The 19,492-nt window shown below is 45.7% G+C and overlaps 1 protein-coding gene across 1 annotated transcript in view; it reads left to right on the top strand.

Moving 5' to 3' along the window:
- The window catches only part of LOC140198257 (butyrophilin subfamily 1 member A1-like), a 46,545-nt gene extending 41,504 nt beyond the window's left edge, over positions 1–5,041 (top strand). The window contains exon 7 of the mRNA XM_072259316.1: positions 4,455–5,041. Coding sequence (XP_072115417.1) covers positions 4,455–5,008 — 554 coding nt within the window. The 3' untranslated portion in view covers positions 5,009–5,041. The remainder of the gene's footprint in view (positions 1–4,454) is intronic.
- The last annotated feature ends 14,451 nt before the right edge of the window (positions 5,042–19,492 follow it).

The following is a 19,492-nucleotide window of genomic DNA, read 5'->3' as shown; positions in this document are numbered from 1 at the left end:
TTCCAGTTTTGGGAAGCAAAGATCAGGCGGGGCTCTAGAGAGTTACAAGATAGCCAGGAAGGAGCTGAAAACTGGACTGAAGAGAGTTAGAAGACACGAGAAGGCCTTGATGAGTAGGATTAAGGAAAACTCCAAGGCATTGTACACATACGTGAAGAACAGGAGGATAACTAGAGTGAAGGGAGGACCAAAGATAGAAGTGAAAACATGCCTGGAGTCAGAGGAGGTTGGAAAGATCTTTAATGAAGACTTTGCTTTAGTATTAACTACTGAGACAGAGACAAAAATTTTTCTGAGAACAGCACAAAACAGGCTGATGTGCTAGAACATCGACATTCAGAAAGAGGATGTGCTGGTTGTTTAGTAAAGCATTAGGATGGATAAGACCACAGTCTATACCACAGGTTACTATGGGAAGTGAGGGAAGAGATTTCTGTGCCATTGGCAGTCATCTTTGTCTCCTCATTTGTCACAGTAGTAGTGCCATATGCCTGGAGGGTGGCATATTAAACTAATTTGACAGGGGAATGGGAACTGGAGAGATCGTGCTGAGGATGAGGGAGTTGGTTTACAAACAGAGGCAGTGTGCAATGAGACTCCTGGCAAGGAGAGGCTGATGATAGGGGAAAATTGCAGTCAATAGGGTGAGTTGTGATGTAAAAAGTGGGCACAATCAAACAGACTGAATACAGGACTGAAGGTGTTATATTTGAATGTGTGCAGTATACGGAATAAGGTAACACAGTTACCGATTGACAAGAATCATGATGTAGGCATCACTGATCGTGGCTGAAAGAAGGTCATAGCTGTGACCTTAATGTCCAAGGAAGCACTTTGTATCGAAAGGACAGGCAGGAAGGCAGAGGGGGCTGCATGGCTCTGTTGGTAAAAAAAAAATGAAATCAAACCATTAGTAAGAGGGGATATCAGATTGGAAGCTGTTGAATAATTGTAGACAGAGCTTTGGAATGGCAAGGGTAAAAGATCCTGATGGGAGTTGTATACAAACCCTCAATCAGTAGTAAGTGGTCTGCAAGCTACAGCAGGAGATAGAAGGAGCATGCCAAAAGGGTAATATTACAAGCAGGGGTGGGTTTCAATATGCAGGTCGATTGGGAAAACCAGGTTGGTGCGGGATTTCTCATAATCTTATATATTTCTGTCAGATCACCCTTCAGCCCATTTACTAGCATTTGGCCCATATCCTTCAAAACCTTCTCTGTCATCATTTCACTGTCCCAGGCCTCAGCTCCTCTTCTGTGCCAGTTCCACAGGGCCCTCAATTCCCCCGTGTTACAGAAGATAATTGACCTCACCCCCTTCTCCCCCTTGCCCCCTCTCTCCCCCCTCTCTCCCCCCTCTACCCCTCTCTACCCCCTTCTACCCCTCCATCCCCTCTCTACCCCTCCATCACTCTCTATCACTCTCCATCCTCTCACCCCAATCACCGTCCCCCATCTCCTCCCCTCTCTCCCCCACCCTCTCTCCCACTACCCCCTCTCCCCCTCTCCAACCCCTCTCACCCTTTCCCTCTCACTCTCTCCCCCTCACTCTCTCCCCCCTCACCTCCCCCTCACTCCTCCCCCTCTCTGCCCTCCTCTCTTCCCCATCTCTCTTCTGCCCCTTCACCCTCTTTCACTCTACCCCCTCTCTCTCCCACTTGTCCCAGGATGAGGTAGCAAATTGGATTTGATATTTGCTTCATGGGAGAAGCCAGTGAGAGGTAGTAAATGATTGCCTCTCTGACTGCTGCCCTGTGACTAGTGGAGTGCTGCTGGGATCAGTGGAAGGTCCATTATTGTTTGTCTTCTGTATCACCGATCTGGATGATAATGTGATAAATTGCAACAGCAAATTTTCAGATGACACCACGTTTGTGGGTCTGATGGACAGGAAGGAAGGCTATCAAAGCTTACAGCAGGATGGACCAATTGGAGAAATAAGCTGAAAATAGACAAATGAACTTTCATGCAGACAAGTGTCAGCTGTGGAACTTTGGAAGGACAAACCAGGGTGGACTTGTATGGTGAGCGCTAGCGCACGAGGAACAGAAAGATTGAGGAGTACAGATCTTTAATTCCTTAAGTTGTGTCACAGGTTGTAAGCATAGTTTTTGGCACATTGGCCTTCATAAATCATAAATTGAGTACAGGAGTTGCAATGTTGTGTTGTAAACATTGCTGAGGCCAAATCTGGGTGAAGAGCCCATGGTTGACAAGACATGTGGAACATCAGGTCAAGAGGAAGCAGGAAGTTTACTTTCAGTTTTGGGAAGCAAAGATCAGACGGCACTCTAGAGAGTTACAAGGTAGCCAGGAAGGAGCTGAAAACTGGACTGGGCAGAGTCAGAAGACATGAGAGGGCCTTGGTGAATAGGATTAAGGAAAACCCCAAGGCATAGTATGCATACGTGATGAACAGGAGGATGGCTAGCGTGAGGGTAGGATCGATCAGGGATAAAAGTGAAAACATGCCCGGAGACAGTGGAGGCTGGAAAGGTCTTTAATGAAGACTTTGCTTCAGTATTAATTACTGAGAGAGAGACAATTATTTTACTGAGAACAACTATTTTACTGAAGATCTCAGGATCTACTCCATCAACTTGCCAAACCACTGAAGTAAGACTCACTGGTCCATAATTTCCTGGGCTATCTCTACTCCCTTTCTGGAATAAGAGAACAACATCCGCAATCCTCCAATCCCCCGGAACCTCTCCCGTCCTCATTGAAGATGCAAAGACATTGCCAGAGGTCCGCAATCTCCTCCCTCACTTCCCAAAGTAGCCTGGGGTACATCCCGTCCCGGTGACTTGTCCAACTTGACGCTTTCCAAAAGCTCCAGCACATCCTCTACCTTAATATCTACATACTCAAGCTTTTCAGTCTGCTGTAAGTCATCACTACAATCACCAAGATCCTTTTCCATAGTGAATACTGAAGCAAAGTATTCATTAAGTACCTCTGCTATCTCTTCCGGTTCCATACACGCTTTTCCACTGTCACATTTGATTGGTCCTATTCTCTCACGTTTTATCCTCTTGCTCTATACATACTTGTCAAATGCCTTGGGGTTTTCCTTAATCCAGTCCAACAAGGCCCTCTCATGGACCCTTCTGGCTCTCCTAATTTCATTCCTAAGCTCCTTCCTGCTAGCCTTATAATCTTTTAGATCTCTATCATTACCTAGTTTTTCGAACATTTCGTAAGCTCTTCTTTTCTTCCTGACTAGATTTACAACAGCCTTTGTACACCACGGTTCCTGTACCCTACCATCCTTTCCCTGTCTCATTGGAACGTACCTATGCAGAGCTCCATGCAAATATCCCCTGAACATCTGCCACATTTCTTCTGTACCTTTCCCTGAGAACGTCTGTTTCCAATTTATGCTTCCAAGTTCCTGCCTGATAGCCTCATGTTTCCCTTTACTCCAACTAAATGTTTCCTTAACTTGTCTGTTCCTATCCCTCTCCAATACTATGGTAAAGGAGATAGAATTGTGATCAGTATCTCCAAAATGCTCTCCCACTGACAGACCAGGCATCTCACCAGGTTGACTTCCCAATACCAGATCAAGTACAGCCTCTCCTCTTGTAGGAATCTTCATCAACTGGATCAGTGGGCCACTGAATGGCAGATGAATTTTATTTCAGAGCCATGTGGGTTTTGGAAAGGCAAACCAAGACAGAATTTACAGAGGAATCAGTGGGTCCCTGGAGAGTGTTGTGGAACAGGAGACCAGGAGGTGATTGCCTTCATCCATCAGAATACTGAGTGCTGGAGCTGGGACATCACGCTACGTGTGTACAAGACATTGGGAAGGCCACATTTGGAGCAATGTGTACAGTTCTGGTTACCTTCCAAAAACAGATTTCCGAGGACTGGAGGGCTTGGTTTACAAGGAGAAGCTGAGACTTTCCCTGGAGCTTTAGAGGCTGCCAGAGGAAGTTTAAAGGAACAAATGGGTACACAGGCAAGAGGGAATAGCTCATTGAAGCAAGTTGGTCAGGGTGAATGAATTTCGGCTGAACAGCCTCCCAAACCTCCTCTATAAATGCCTCCAGTTTTTACTCACACAGCCCTCATCTGGATCCAGTTGTAGCTCCACTCCCTCCTCACACCCATTTCCACTGGCTATTCCCTCCTTCTTTCCATTCTTGATGCTGGTTTTCGGCCTCAGACGTCAACTGTCTATCTCCCTCCACAGATGCTTCTTGACCTGGTGAGTTCCTCCAGAATTTTGTGATCTGGAAAACTCCGCTCACCATCCTACTGGAAAATCTTCGGAAAGATGCTCTTTGCCTGTCCGTTATGGTTGGGTTAAACCCCGGGAAAGGTTTCCGTCAGCCACCCGAATGTGCCTGAGGCCTAGCGGCCTCTCCACAGGTCCCAGGACCGCGCTGCCCGAGTCTCCCCTCGAATCCCGGGGACTCTCTAATTCTCTGCTTCTCCCCCCAGTCTCTGTCACCCTGGATGTGGAAACAGCCAGTCCGTCTCTCAAGGTGTCTGGGGATCGGAAGAGTGTGAGATGGGCCGGGACCTGGAGGGATCTCCCTGACACCGGGAAGAGGTTCACAAACTGGGAATGTGTGCTGGGATCAGAGGGATTCACATCGGGGAGACATTACTGGGAGGTGGAGGTGACGGGGAATCGGCACTGGAGTCTGGGAGTCGCCGCAGAATCTGTGGAGAGGAAGAGATCGATCGGAACTACTCCTGAGTGTGGATTCTGGATCATCAGGCGGCGTGATGATGTGATGAAGGTTTACACCTCCCCTGAATCCCCTCTCCTTGCCGGTCCCATCCCCGGGAGGGTGGGAGTTTATCTCAGTTACGAGTCCGGGACAGTTTCATTTTACAACGCGGAGGCCAAGTCCCATCTCCACACCTTCACTGGGAATAAGTTCACGGAGAAACTGCATCCTTTCTTGGAGACTTGGGATAAAAACCAGTGGCTGAGAATCTGCTCCGGGACTGTAAACGGGACTGACGTCAGGAGTAAGTCAATGTAAATATAAATGTGCGGAGAGTGAAATAAACACGATGTGAGAATTATCGATCCATTAATTTTAACTCGTTCACCGCATCCGTCAACGGAACAGAAACACTGCGGATTCAGCAGCAGCCGCGGGCGGCGGGTCCTGAGCTCCCCGGCTCCCCCGGGTGCTAAAGTCCACCGGGACTGACCGGGTAACTGGGACAAGTGGTGGTGGTGCTGACTGGGAGAGGGAGGTCAGGGTGAATCTTAGGGGACGGGACAGGCGCCGGTGGTAACACACAAAGTGCCAAAGAATCGGTACAGAAAGGTGGAAGGAAGGGGGAGTAAAAGCTGACAGCTGATCCGGATGAGGGAGGAGTGGAGTGTGGAAATGTGTCAGAAGCTGGGAGGTGAGAGGTGGTGGAGACAAAGATGATGGAATCTGGTCGGAGAGGAAAGTGGAGACTGGAATAAAGGAAGGGAGCTGGGGAGGAGTGTGTGGGGGACGGGAAGATGGAGAGGGTGGGAAAGAAAATGGCCACAAGCTTCCTGTGCGATTATCATTGTGGAATTGGGTTACTATTCCCTTAATCTTTCTGGTGGCCTCTAGGATGTGATCTGTGAAGTGAGTTCTGTTGTCCTGATTCATCTCATATGTAAGTGCAACATTCTTGTCCAATCTGGGCACACATGGTTCCTTTCTCGGATAAAACAAAGTCCAAAGCTGTTTGGATTTGCAATGCCACTGTATGGACCGGCACCAATTCTGCAGACAATTAGATATTGCTTATTGGCTTGGATCAAGAGCATATGCAGTTTAATTTGCTAACTTTTCCAGTGCTGATGTCATGTTAATCAGTTCCTGTGCTGCTTTACCGGCTCCTGAGGCAAGTGTTACATTCCCCAGGGACAACACCAAGTCCTTTTTACCCTGGGGTTATTGTCTTACAGAGGTATACACCATCCTCTGAAACACTGCTTCCAAATTTACATCCCCATCCCCAGTGACATTCTGGCCATCCGATAAGGGGATGAAAGGTCTATGTTTCTCAGTCCCATCATCATTGTACCAGAAATACCCTGGGCTGAGGGCTTGGACCAATTAAAGTCACAGTTCATCTCTGTTTCAGTGAAGGACACATCCATTTCTACATGTGCCGGGACAGCCGTACACACCCAGCAGCTTGAGTGTTCGTGGCAGGGAAAGGACATGATCTAATCCAACTGCCATGGGTAGGCACCATCTTACAGTGAGAGGTGTGAATCCATGACGGTTTGTCTCTTACCTTGATGGCTGTGTTAGTGACCAGCAAAACCTGAAATGATCCTTCAAATCGAGGTTCCAAACAGTTCTTTCTTTTAAAAGTCCACACCAACACGTAGTCTGCAGGTTCAATGTCGTGGCATTTAGGGCCCACGACTGGTTTCTGGGTTTCTTTTAGCTGTTGATGATATTTAGTGATGCTTTTTGTCAAGGCAATGCAATGATTCAACATGCTCTCATCCAGGTCGTGTACCTGCATTTGTTTAATTCCTGATGGTGCATCGGATGGCAGGCACAGGGGCTGTCCCGTTGTGATTTCATGTGGAGACAGCCCAGTGGTTCTCGAATAGTTATCAGAACCAAAGGCAATAGCTGATTCCACTTCAGTCCAATTTCCTCACACATTTCGTTAAGTTTATTCTAATTGTTTCGTTCATCCTTTCCACTCGGCCCGTTGACTGAGGATGGTAGTTACATTGGAAATGTTGATCCCCCTGTAAACTAAATTAAAGGCATCCGTTAGTCTTGCGAGACCATGGATCTGCGCCTGGAAAGTCTTCACTCTCCAGGGCGCAGGCTTGAGCAAGGTTGTATGGAAGGCCAGCAGTTGCCCATGCTGCAAGTCTCCCCTCTCCACGACACCGATGTTGTCCAAGGGAAGCCATTAGGACCCATACAGCTTGGCACCAGTGTCACCGCAGAGCACTGTGTGGTTAAGTGCCTTGCTCAAGGACACAACATGTTGCCTTGGCTGGGGCTCGAACTCACGACCTTCAGGTTGCTAGTCGAATGCCTTAACCACTTGGCCACGTGCCCACAAATCCTCCTGCAAGGCTTGCGTGTTTCTTTAATTCCGTTACCAGTGAAATGGGTACCGTTGTCGCTGCAGAGTTTCCAAAAGACCCCAAATTGTGGGATTATCTCTTTTAACAAACATCTTGCTACATTTTGAAACTCCTCCATTCACCCTCCACTCATCCTTTCTAGCACACTTCCTTCACTGCCTTGTATAATTGACGTAGAATGTAAGTTTTCTGCTGTTGTCTGTGCCTGTGATGCTGTTGCAAGCAAGTTTTTCATTGTAACACATGAGCCATTGGGCAGTGGTGGGGGGGGGATGTCTGGGTTCTTACCTGGTGTGGTGGGGAGCGCTCAGGCATCATCTATGGAGGGTGATGGACAATCGACATTTCCCCCTCGAAACTCTTACTCCGTACAGTCTGTTTCCCTCCACAGATGCTGCCTGGCCTGCTGAATTTCCTCAAGCATTTTGTGTGCATTGGTCAAGATCTTTCATGACTCACTTGATTCTGAGCGAGGATGGCAAAATAAATGAAATTATAGGCTGGTTAACCTAACCTCAGTGGTTGGGAAAGTGTTGGAGTCTATTATTAAGGAGAAGGTTTTCGGGTACTTGGAGACTAATGATAAAAATAAGTCAGGGTGCGCTTGGAGTATTATCAACGGTTTTTGGTCACATATCTCAGAACAGATGTGTTGTGATTAGAGAGAGTCCAGAGGAGGTTCAAAAGCATGATTCCTGTAATGAAGGGGTTAACATATGAGGAGCTTTTGGCAGCTTTGAACCTGTACTCACTGAAATTTAGAAGAGTGCGTGGGGATCTCATTGAAATCTACTGAATGCTGATAGGACTACAAAAGGTGGATATGGGTGGATGTTTGCAGAACCAGTGGGCGCAGCTGAACAATTGAGGGGCAACCTTTTCGAACAGAGGTAAGGAGGATTTTTTTAGCCAGAAGGTAGAGAACATTCTGCACAGACTGCGAAGGAGGCCAAGGTTGTGGGTATATTCAGAGCAGAAGTTCATTGTTTCCTGATTGATCAGGGCATCAAAGGATATGGTGAGAAGGCAGGTGTATGTGGTTGAGTTGGATCTGGGATCAGCCATGATGGAGCAGGGTTGATGGGCTGAATGGCCGAGCTCAGCTCCCATCTCTAATGGTCTAGGTGTGTTGCTCTGGATTCCAGCATCTGCAGCCTCTCGTGTCTGCAGACTGTAACGGTGTCCTGTACACATGAGGATAAGTTCGACACAACTTGACTTGAACATTTCTTCAATTACATGACACCTGTCTCTCCTACCCCCACGTCTCTCAATGAAATCAAAATCCCTCACTCCTGCAAGCTTCTACAGATGTCCCGTGGAGAGCATTCACACTGGCTACATAACTGGTGTGGCGGTGCTGATGCCCAGGATCGGAAATCATTACAGAGGGTTGGAAACTCAGCTCCATTATGGGCACCAGCCTCCCCACCATCGAGGTCATCTTCTAAAGAGAATTCCTCGAAAATGTGGAGACCATCATTAAAATCCTCGCCATGCAGGACTACCTTCTTCTCTCTGAAACCATCAGGGAGGGGTACAGGATCCTGAACCCACACACTCAAGGTTTTAGGAACACCTTGCTTTTTTCTGCCATCAGATTTCTGAATGGACCATCAACAGTACCACACTAATTTGCACCATGTAACTTGTAGTAAAATTATTTATTGCACTGTCTTGCTGCCGCAAAACAATAAGTTTCACAACATATGTCAGTGATAATAAACCTGATTCCAATTCCAATTCTTGACCAACACTGGGAAATCCTGTCTTCTTAAAGTGCAGTGCCCAGAATGGGAGCCAAGCCTCTATCGCTCAGCTGTGGAGATGTTCCTGTAGTTTGTAATTTCCCCTCTAGGGGGCGACCTGTCATAGTTTCTGTTTCTAGCTTTTGCTCTCAGCTGCGTTTCCTTCCTCTTTCAGAAGCGATATCACTCTTGTCTTCCCCACCTCCACCTCACGCACAGTACTAATCTATTTTTCTCTTGTCTTCTGTCTCACCCAATAACTTGGCATTCTAGTTGTTAATCATTACTATTCCTTGTGTGGATCTAATCACACACTACTGTAATTCTATCCCATAGAACCATAGAACATTACAGCACAGAAACAGGCCTTTTGGCACTTCTTGGCTGTGCCAAACCATTTTTCTGCCTAGTCCCATTGACCTGCACCTGGATGATATCCCACAATACACCTCTCATCCATGTACCTGTCCAAGTTTTTCTTAAATATTAAAAGTGAGCCTGCATTTACCACTTCATCTGGCAGCTCATTCTACACTCCCACCACTCTCTGTGTGAAGAAGCCCCTCTAATGTTCCCTTTAAACTTTACCTCCTTCACCCTTAACCCATGTCCTCTGGTTTTTCTTCCCTAGCGTCAGTGGGAAAGGCCTGCTTGCATTCACACTATCTATACCCATCACAATTTTATATACCTTTATCAAATCTCCCATCATTCTTCTACACTCCAGGGAATAAAGTCCTAAACTATTCAACCTTTCTCTGTAACTCAGTCCCTCAAGTCCCGGCAACATCATTGTAAACCTTCTCTGCACTCTTTCAACCTTATTAGTATCCTTCCTGTAATTTGGTGACCAAAACTGAACACAGTACTCCAGATTTGGCCTCACCAATGCCTTATACAACCTCATCATAACATTCCAGCTCTTATACTCAATACTTTGATTTATAAAGGCCAATATACCAAAAGCTCTCTTTACGACCTTTCCTACTTGTGACGCCACTTTTAGGGAATTTTGTATCTGTATTCCCAGATCCCTCTGTTCTACTGCACTCCTCAGTGCCTTACCATTAACCCTGTATGTTCTACCTTGGTCTGTCCTTCCAAATACCTCACACTTGTCTGTATTAAACTCCATCTGCCGTTTCTCAGCCCATTTTTCCAGCTGTCCAAATCCCTCTGCAAGCTTTGAAAACCTTCCTCACTGTCTACTACACCTCCAATCTTTGTATCATCAGCAAATCTGCTGACCCAATTTACCACATTATCATCCAGATCATTGATATAGAAGACAAAGAACAATGGACCCAGCACTGATTCCTGTGGCACACCACTAGTCACAGGCCTCCATTCAGAGAAGCAATCCTCCACTACCACTCTCTGGCTTCTTCCATTGAGCCAAAGTCTAATCCAACTTACTACCTCTCCATGTATACCTAGCGACTGAATCTTCCTAACTAACCTCCCATGCGGGACCTTGTCAAAGGCCTTACTAAAGTCCATATAGACAACATCCACTGCCTTCCCTTCATCCACTTTCCTGGTAACCTCCTCGAAAAACCCTAATAGATTTGTTAAACATGACCTACCACGCACAAAACCATGTTGACTCTCCCTAATAAGTCCCTGACTATCCAAATACTTGTAGATCCAATCTCTCAGTACTCCTTCCAATAATTTATCTACTACCGACGTCAAATTTACCGGCCTATAATTTCCCATATTACTTTTAGGGTCTTTTTTATACAACGGAACAGCATGAGCTCCAATCCTCCGGCACCTCACCCGTAGATACCGACATTTTAAATATAGCTGCCAGGGCCCCTGGAATTTCAACACTCGTCTCCTTCAAGGTCTGAGGGAATACCCTGTCAGGTCCTGGGGATTTATCTGCTGTGATTTGCCTCAAGATAGCAAGCACCTCCTCCTCCTCAATCTGTATAGGTTCCATGACCTCACTACTTGTTTGCCTTCTTTCCATTGACTCCGTGCCAGTTTCCTTAGTAAATACAGACGCAAAACAAACATTTAAGATCTCCCCCATTTCTTTTAGTTCCATACATGGCCGACCACTCTGATCTTCAAGAGGACCAATGTTATCCCATACTATTCCTTTTGCTCTTAATATACCTGTTGAAGCTCTTTGGATTATCCTTCACCTTGACTGCCAAAGCAACCTCATGTCTTCTATTAGCCGTCTTCTATTAGCCCTCCTTATTTCTTTCTTAAGTATTTTTTGCACTTTTTATACTCCTCAAGCAACTTATTTGCTCCCTGTTGCCTATACATGTCATACATCTCTCTCTACTTCTTTATCAGTGTTCCAATATTCCTTGAGAACCAAGGTTCCTTATTCTTATTCACTTTGCCTTTAATCCTGACAGGAACATACAAATTCTGCACTGTCCAAATTTCTCCTTTGAAGGCTTCCCACTTACCAATCACATCCTTGCCAAAGAACAACCTGTCCCAATCCACATTTTTTCGATCCTTTCTCATTTCTTCAAATTTGGCCTTCTTCCAGTTTAGAAACTCAACCCGAGGACCAGATCTATCTTTATCCATGATCAAGTTGAAACTAATGGTGTTATGATCACTGGAACCAAAGTGTTCCCCTACACACACTTCCGTCACCTGTCCTAACTCGTTTCCTAATAGGAGATCTAACATTGCCTCCTCTCTAGTTGGTAACTCTATCCATTGATATAGAAAACTTTCCTGAACACATTTTACAAACTCTAACCCGTCTAGACCTTTAACAGTATGGGTGTCCCAATTAATATAAGGAAAATTAAAATCCCCTCCTAGCACAAGTTTATTTTTCCTGCAGTTGTCTGCTACCTCTCTGCAGATTTGCTCCTCCAATTCTCGCTGACTATTGGGTGATCTATAATATAACCCCATTAATGTGGTCATACCTTTCCTGTTTCTCAGCTCCACCCATATGGCCTCGGTAGACAAGCCCTCTGATCTGTCCTGCCTGAGCACTGCTGTAACATTTTCCCTGACTAGCAATGCCAACACCCCACCCCCGTGCCCACCACCCTTCATTCCTCTGCCTCTGTCACGCCTAAAACATCGGAACACTGCAACATTAAGCTGCCAGTCCTGCCCCTCCTGTAGCCATGTTTCACTAATGGCTATAATGTCGTAATTCCATGTGTCAATCCATGTGCTCAGCTCATCAGCCTTCCCCACAATACTCCTTGCATTGAATAGACACACCGCAGATTATTACCACCACACACAACCCTTCTGTTTGTGACTTTGCATGAACTTTTAACAGCATTTATTTTCACCCCCGCTCCATCATCTGCTCTGGCACTCTGGTTCCCATCCCCCTGAAAATCTAGTTTAAACCCTCCCCAATAGAACTAACAAACCTCCCTGCAAGGATATTGGTCCCCTTGTAGTATAGGTGTAACCCATCTCTCTTTTACAGGTCCCACCTGCCCCAGAAGAGGTCCCAATGATCCTGAAATTTGAAACCCTGCCCCCTACACCAGTTTCTGAGCCATGTGTTCATCAGCCAGAGCATCCTATTCTTACCCTCACTGGCATGTGGCACTGGTAGCAATCCACCCTCGAAGTCCTGCTTTTCAACTTCCTACCAAGCTCTCTATACTCACTCTTCAGGACCTCCTCATTCTTTCTTCCTAGGTCATTGGTACCGATGTGTACATCGAAACATACAGTGAAATGGGTCGCTGTGCGTCAATCACCTACACAGTCTGAGGATTGTGCCGGGGGCAGCCCGCAAATGTCGACGCACTTCTGGCGCCAACATAGCATGCCCGAAACTTACTAACCCTAACCTATACATCTTTGGAATTTCAGAGGAAACCGGAGCATCCGGAGGAAACCCACGCAGCCAAGGGAAGAATATGCAAAATTAAAGACAGCAGCGGGAACTGAGACCGAGTCACTGGCGCTGTAATAGCGTTACGCTAACTGTTGGGCTACCATGCCACCCAAATTGGATGGGTTTTTAACAACAATCCTGTAAAAATGAAATCGCCACCGTCACTGACGCTGGTGTTTACTTTAAGGTTAGACTTACTTGATATTTCAAGTTACATCCTGAATCGTTGGTGATAAGGTTTGAACTCTTGTGACAGTTTTAATTAACCGGAACTTTTTCTTCCCGCAAAATGGGGAATCAAGAACTAATCGGTATAAATTGAGAAGGAAAAGACTTAACAGGAATTTTCTCACAGAGGGTGGTTAGCCATAGGATGTATTTCCCGGGGCAGCAAAAACTAATACGAAGGAGCATAATTGTAAGGAGATGAGGGGAATGTCAGAGGTAGATTTTTACACAGAGATTGGTGTGGGCGGTGGTAAGGCATAAACATAATGTTGTAAGCTGAAGTCGCACGTTTCGACCTTCTCAAGGGCAGTCAATGGGCAGTAAACGTTGTTCCTGCTGCCGACGCCCACATTTCGGACACAAATTCTATTACCGGTTCCCAGCAATTATGATCTGTTTCTGCTTTTCCTGCAGTACCTGTTTTCAGCAGCAGGCGGCGATGCTGCACCGTGAAACTGACCATTGGGCCGCTCGCCATCCCCACCCTCTAGTTGAAAGCGGTACTGCAATACACTGAATTTCATAATCTGCATCAGCTAGCCATTAAAAAAGAGGATGTGCTGGAGCTTTTGAAAAGCATTGAGTTAGGTAAGTCAAACACGAGAACACCTGCAGATGCTGGAAATTCAAGCAACACACACTAAGTGCTGGTGGAACGCAGCAGGCGTTAGGTAAGTCACCGGGACCAGATGAGATATACCCCAGGCTACTGTTGGAAGTGACGGAGGAGATTGCTGAGCCTCTTGCGATGATCTTTGCGTCAGCAATAGGGATGGAAGAAGTACTGGAGGATTGGAGGGTTGCAAATATTGTTCCCTTGTTCAAGAAAGGGAGTAGCGATAACCCAGGTGATTATAGACCAGTGAGCCTGACTTCAATGATGGCGAAGATCCTGAGAGGCAGGATTTATGAGCATTTGGAGAGACATAATTTGATTAGGGATCAGCATGGCTTTTTCAAGGGCAGATATCGTGCCTTATGAGCCTGATTAAATTATTTGAGGATGTAACAAAACACACTGATGAAAGTAGAGCAGTGGATGTAGTGTATATGGATTTCAGTAAGGTACTTGATAAGGTTCCCCCGACAAAACTCCTTCAGAAAGTAAGGAAGCATAGGATCCAAGGGGACCTTGCTTTATGGATCCAGAAATGGCTTGCCCACAGAAGGCAAAAGGTGGTTGTAGATGGTGCATATTCTGCACGGAGGTCGGTAACCAATGGTGTTCCACAGAGATCTGATTGAAGACCCCTCCTCTTTGTGATTTTTGTAAATAACCTGGATGAAGAAGTAGAAGGGTGGGTTAGTAAGATGACACAAAGGTTTGGGGTGTTGTGGATATTCTACAGTGTTGTCAGTGGTTACAGTGGGACCACAGTGCCAAACTAAGATGTCCCATTTACCTGTATATGACCCATATCCATGTCCATATCTAAATATCTTTTAAGTAGACACACAACAAAGAACATAATCAGTACAGGCCCTTCAGCCAATGATGTTGCGTAGACGTTTTAACCTGCTCTATGATAAATCTAAGCTTTCCCTCCCACATAGTTCTCCTTTTTCACTCATTCACCTGCCTGAGTCTCTTATATGCCCCTAATGTATCTACCTCTATCAGTACCCTTTCAGAGCATTCCACGCACCCACCACTCTGTGTAATAATCTACCTGTAACAACAACCCCAACCCCCGATACTTTTCTCTAGGCTTCTTAAAGTTATGCCCCTTGTATTAGCCATGCCGCCCAGGGAAATGCTTCCTATGACAGTTGTGACCATCGTCTGTGTGAAAAAGCTGTCTGGCTAATTTAACCAGACGTAATAGATCAAACCTTATCACTACCGACTCAGGATATAACTTCAAATACCAAGTAAATTTAGCCTTAAGGTAAATACCGGCATCAGTGTTGGTGGCCATTTCATTTTTACAGAATTGTTGTAAAAACCCATCGGATTCGGGTGGCACGGTAGCCCAGCAGTTAGTGTAACGATGTTACAATGCTGGTCAATTCCCGCTGCTGTCTGTGAGCAGTTTGCATATTCTTCCTGTGCCTGTGTGGGTTTCCTCCTCACTTTCCAAAGGTGTATGGATTAGGGTTAGTAAATGACGGGCAAGGGATGATGGCGACACTTGCGGGTGGCCCCCAGCATATCTCAGACAGTGTTGGTCTGAAACGACCCACTTCACTGTATGTTTCGATGTACATGTGACAAGCAAAGTTAATCATCATGATTAAATACACAATTAGTGTTCAGGGGAGGACATCAGCCTTCCTTACACAAACATTGACTTGTCATCCCGCTGTTATTGCACTGAGTGTACGCACTTCAGTGTCACCCCAGTATATTCTCATAATAGGTCCTAAACTGAGCTGATGTGCCCGGGTCGGATCGATGGTGCCTTTCCCACCGTACACGATGCAATATTCTATTTCTTTACTACCAGGGATGTGTATATGTTGTTCGCTTACTCTAAATAGGATAGGTAAATCTCCTTACTTTGTAATGTGAGGGGAACCCAAATTATCCCCATGAAGAGAGAGAGAGAGAGACACAGAGACAGAGAGATAGATAGAGATATGGATGGAGATGTCCAACACCGACATCTTGTTATTAAGAGAGAGAGACGAAGACTGCTTGGAGATGGTATGATGGTTCCCCTGTAGCATGTTTACACTTATGCAAGGATACTTCCAGCTTCTGAGTTCCTACAGAGAGAGAAGGGAGGAGCTACTTGATGGACAGCTGGTGTTCAGAGCAACAGTATTTAAACCAGTGTAATTGCTTGTTTCACAGCACACGCAGATGCACAAGGCTGTGGTGAAGTTACCACTATCCTGTCCAGGTGCCCACGAGTGTGGGACTGAGGATCGATCTGTGATTATTAGTGCATGAAAGAGCGACCTTGTGGAGTCTACCAGTGTGTCTGACCCTTGCCTGGGTTGGTAGACTATCACTCGAAGATGGTGCTCTTACGTTGGTCAAGTTTGGCTAACTTGGAAGTTTCGGAGGACAACGGGAAGATTGACAGCATCGGCTCGCCTGAAGAACTAAACACCTCTCTCTCTCCATCACTACTCAACTCAATACCACGAATTGAACTGAACTTTACTCATCATCGTGAGACTGTATCCATTTACCCCTAGGCTTGAAGATGCTTGGTTTCTGTATTTACACACACACACATTTGTTTGATGTATCTGATTTTATATTACTGTATTGCGTAGTTACTAATAAAAGAGTATCACTTAATAGCAATACCAGACTCCAAAGTGTATTCCAAATCTGCTGGTTCTTTAACCCGTCACGGGGTATGTGACAGTAATATGATTGTAACTACATTGTAGGGTGCGTCCTACTCTAATCCAGATTTACTCTTTAGTCATCTTTGTGGGTAATTAACGATGTCATGTCCTGGTGCCTAATAAAGAGGGCTCATCGCTCCCTGTCGAAGAGAAAGAGCGAGGCTGCGAGGAGTTCACACTTGACAACATACGGAGCTATTATCCTGTTTTCTGGTGGATATATGTTCTCTATTTTATCGAATGCTTGTCAGTTTGATTTTTGTCGCACATAATAAACACACTTGCCCTAAAGTGCGAAGCGAATTCAGCCACATTTCCTCTGGGCAAACCCACGTATCTAACAGCTGTACTTTGAGAGCACTTTCGTGACTTTCCCAGTTTGCTGCAGAATCTACAAGAGAAATGAAGGCAGAGTCGGTGACTGCCGGGATCAGCGGGGTCCAGAGACAGCAAGAGTCCAGGGGCCTAAGCTGGAGCTCGGATTCCAGGGATTGGCAAGCTTGGAAATCGAGGCCCGAAGATCGAAGACCGAAGCGGGTGAGTCTGAAGATCAAAGCTCAATGTTCGCGATTCTATGCGGCCGGGGTCAAGGCCTCGAGTCGGAGGCTTGGAGGCGCCCTGTCCTAGGTTTGAGGGTCACTCTGTGTGTGCGTAGGGGGTAGTACCTCATTTACACCATAAGACCAAAAGAGACAGGAGCAGAATTAGGCTATCGAATCTGCTCCGCCATTCCATCGCGCCTGATCCCGGATGCCACTCAATCCCATACAGCTGCCTTCTCGCCATATACTTTGGTGCCTTGACCGATCAGGAAATGATCAACTCCCGCCTTAAAGATACCAATAGACTTGGCCACCACCGCAGACTGTGGCGAGCATTCTATGGATTCACTGCTCTCTGGAGAAGAAAGCATCCTTACCTCTGTTCCAAAAGGTTCTCCCTCAATTTTGAGTCTGTGTCCTCTAGTTCTGGATACTCCCACCATTACAAACATCCTCTCCACATCCACCTTATCTAGTCCTTTCAACATTCGGTAGGTATCAATGAGATTCCTCCTTCCCCCACATTCTTCTAAATTCCAGTGAGGACAAGCCCACAGCGGCCAAACGCTCCTCATATGTTAACCCCTTCATTCCCGGAATCATCCTCGTGAATCTCCTCTGGAGTCTCTCAAATGCTAACACATTCCTTCTGAGATATAGGGCCCAAAACTGTTGACAATACTCCAAGTGCGGCCTGACTAGTGTCTTATAAATGCTCAGCATTATCTCCTTGCTTTTATATTCTACTTGAAATAAATGCCAACATTGCATTTGCCTTCTTTACCACAGACTGAACCAGTAAACAAACCTTCTGGGAGTCTTACATGAAGACTCCTAAGTCCCTCTGCACCTCTGATGTATGACCCTTCACCCATTTAGATAATAGTCCATATGATTGTTCCTTTTACCAAAATACATTATAGTGCATTTTTCCCAACACTGTATTCCATCTGCCACATTTTTGCCCATTCTTCCAATCTGTCTATGTTCTGCTGCACCACCTACCACTCCATCTACCTTCGTATCATCTGCAAACTTTGCCACAAAGCCATCAATTCCATTATCCAAATCATTCACAAACAACGTGAGAAGTAGCGGTCCCAATACTGACCCCTGAGGAACACCAATAGTCACTGGCAGTCAACCAGAATAGCCCTCTTTATTCCCACTCACTGCCTCCTGCCGGCCTGTCAGCCAATCCTCTACCCATGCTAGTATCTTTCCTGTAACACCATAGTGTTCTATCTTGTTAAGCAGCCTCATGTGAGGCACCTTGTCAAATGCCTTCTGAAAATGCAAGTAAGTAACATCCTTGGCCTTTCCTTTGTCCATCCTGCTTGTTACTTTCTTGAAGAATTCTAACACATTTGCCAGGCAAGATTTCCCTTCACAGAAACCGTCCTGACTTTGACTTACTTCATGCATCTTTAGTCTGCAAGTACCCGAACCCTCATTTTTAATAAACTCCAACACTTTCCCAACTACCGAGGTTAGACTACCTGGCCTATAATTTCCTTTCTTTTGCCTTCCTCCCTTCTTAAAGAGTGGAGTGAAATTTGGAATTTTCCAGTCCTCTGAAACATTGCCAGAATCAAGTGATTCTGGAAAGATCATGACCAATGCATCCGTTGTCTCTTCAGCAACCTCTCATGACTCTGGGATGTAGTCCATCTGCTCCAGGTGTCTCATCCACCTTAAGACCTTTGGGTTTGCCTCGCACTTTTTCCTTTATAATAGCAATGGTACTCATTCCTGCTCCCTGACACACACGAACCTCTGCCACACTGCTAGCGTCTTCCAGAGTGAAAATTGATGTAAAGTACCCATGAAGTTGATCTATTTCTTTTTCCCCCATTACTACCTCAACAGCTACATTTTTCATAGAACCATAGAAACCATAGAAACTACAGCACAGAAACAGGCCCTTTGGCCCTTCTTGGCTGTGCCGAACCATTTTCTGCCCAGTCCCACTGACCTGCACACAGACCATATCCCTCCATACACCTCCCATCCATGTATCTGTCCAATTTATTCTTAAATGTTAAAAAAGAACCCGCATTTATCACCTCATCTGGCAGCTCATTCCATACTCCCACCACTCTCTGTGTGAAGAAGCCTCCCCCTAATGTTCCCTTTAAACTTCCCCCCCCCCTCACCCTTAACAAATGTCCTCTGTTTTTTTTCCTCCCCTTGCCTCAGTGGAAAAGGCCTGCTTGCATTCACTCTATCTATACCCATCATAATTTTATATACCTCTGTCAAATCTCCCCTCATTCTTCTACGCTCCAGGGAATAAAGTCCTAACCTATTCAACCTTTCTCTGTAACTGAGTTTCTCAAGTCCCAGTAACATCCTTGTAAACCTTCTCTGCACTCTTTCAACCTTATTTATATCCTTCCTGTAATTTGGTGACCAAAACTGAACACAATACTCCAGATTCGGCCTCACCAATGCCTTATACAACCTCATCATAACATTCCAGCTCTTATACTCAATACTTCGATTAATAAAAGCCAATGTACCAAAAGCTCTCTTTACGACCCTATCTACCTGTGACGACACTTTTAGGGAATTTTGTATCTGTATTCCCAGATCCCTCTGTTCAACTGCACTCCTCAGTGCCTTACCATTAACCCTGTATGTTCTACGTCGGTTTGTCCTTCCAACGTGCAATACCTCACACTTGTCAGTATTAAACTCCATCTGCCATTTTTCAGCCCATTTTT

Source organism: Mobula birostris, chromosome 5, assembly GCF_030028105.1.
Source record: "Mobula birostris isolate sMobBir1 chromosome 5, sMobBir1.hap1, whole genome shotgun sequence".
Classification (NCBI taxonomy): domain Eukaryota; kingdom Metazoa; phylum Chordata; class Chondrichthyes; order Myliobatiformes; family Myliobatidae; genus Mobula; species Mobula birostris.
The sequence above is the reverse complement of the archived record's forward strand: the minus strand, read 5'-3'. Positions and strand labels throughout refer to the sequence as shown.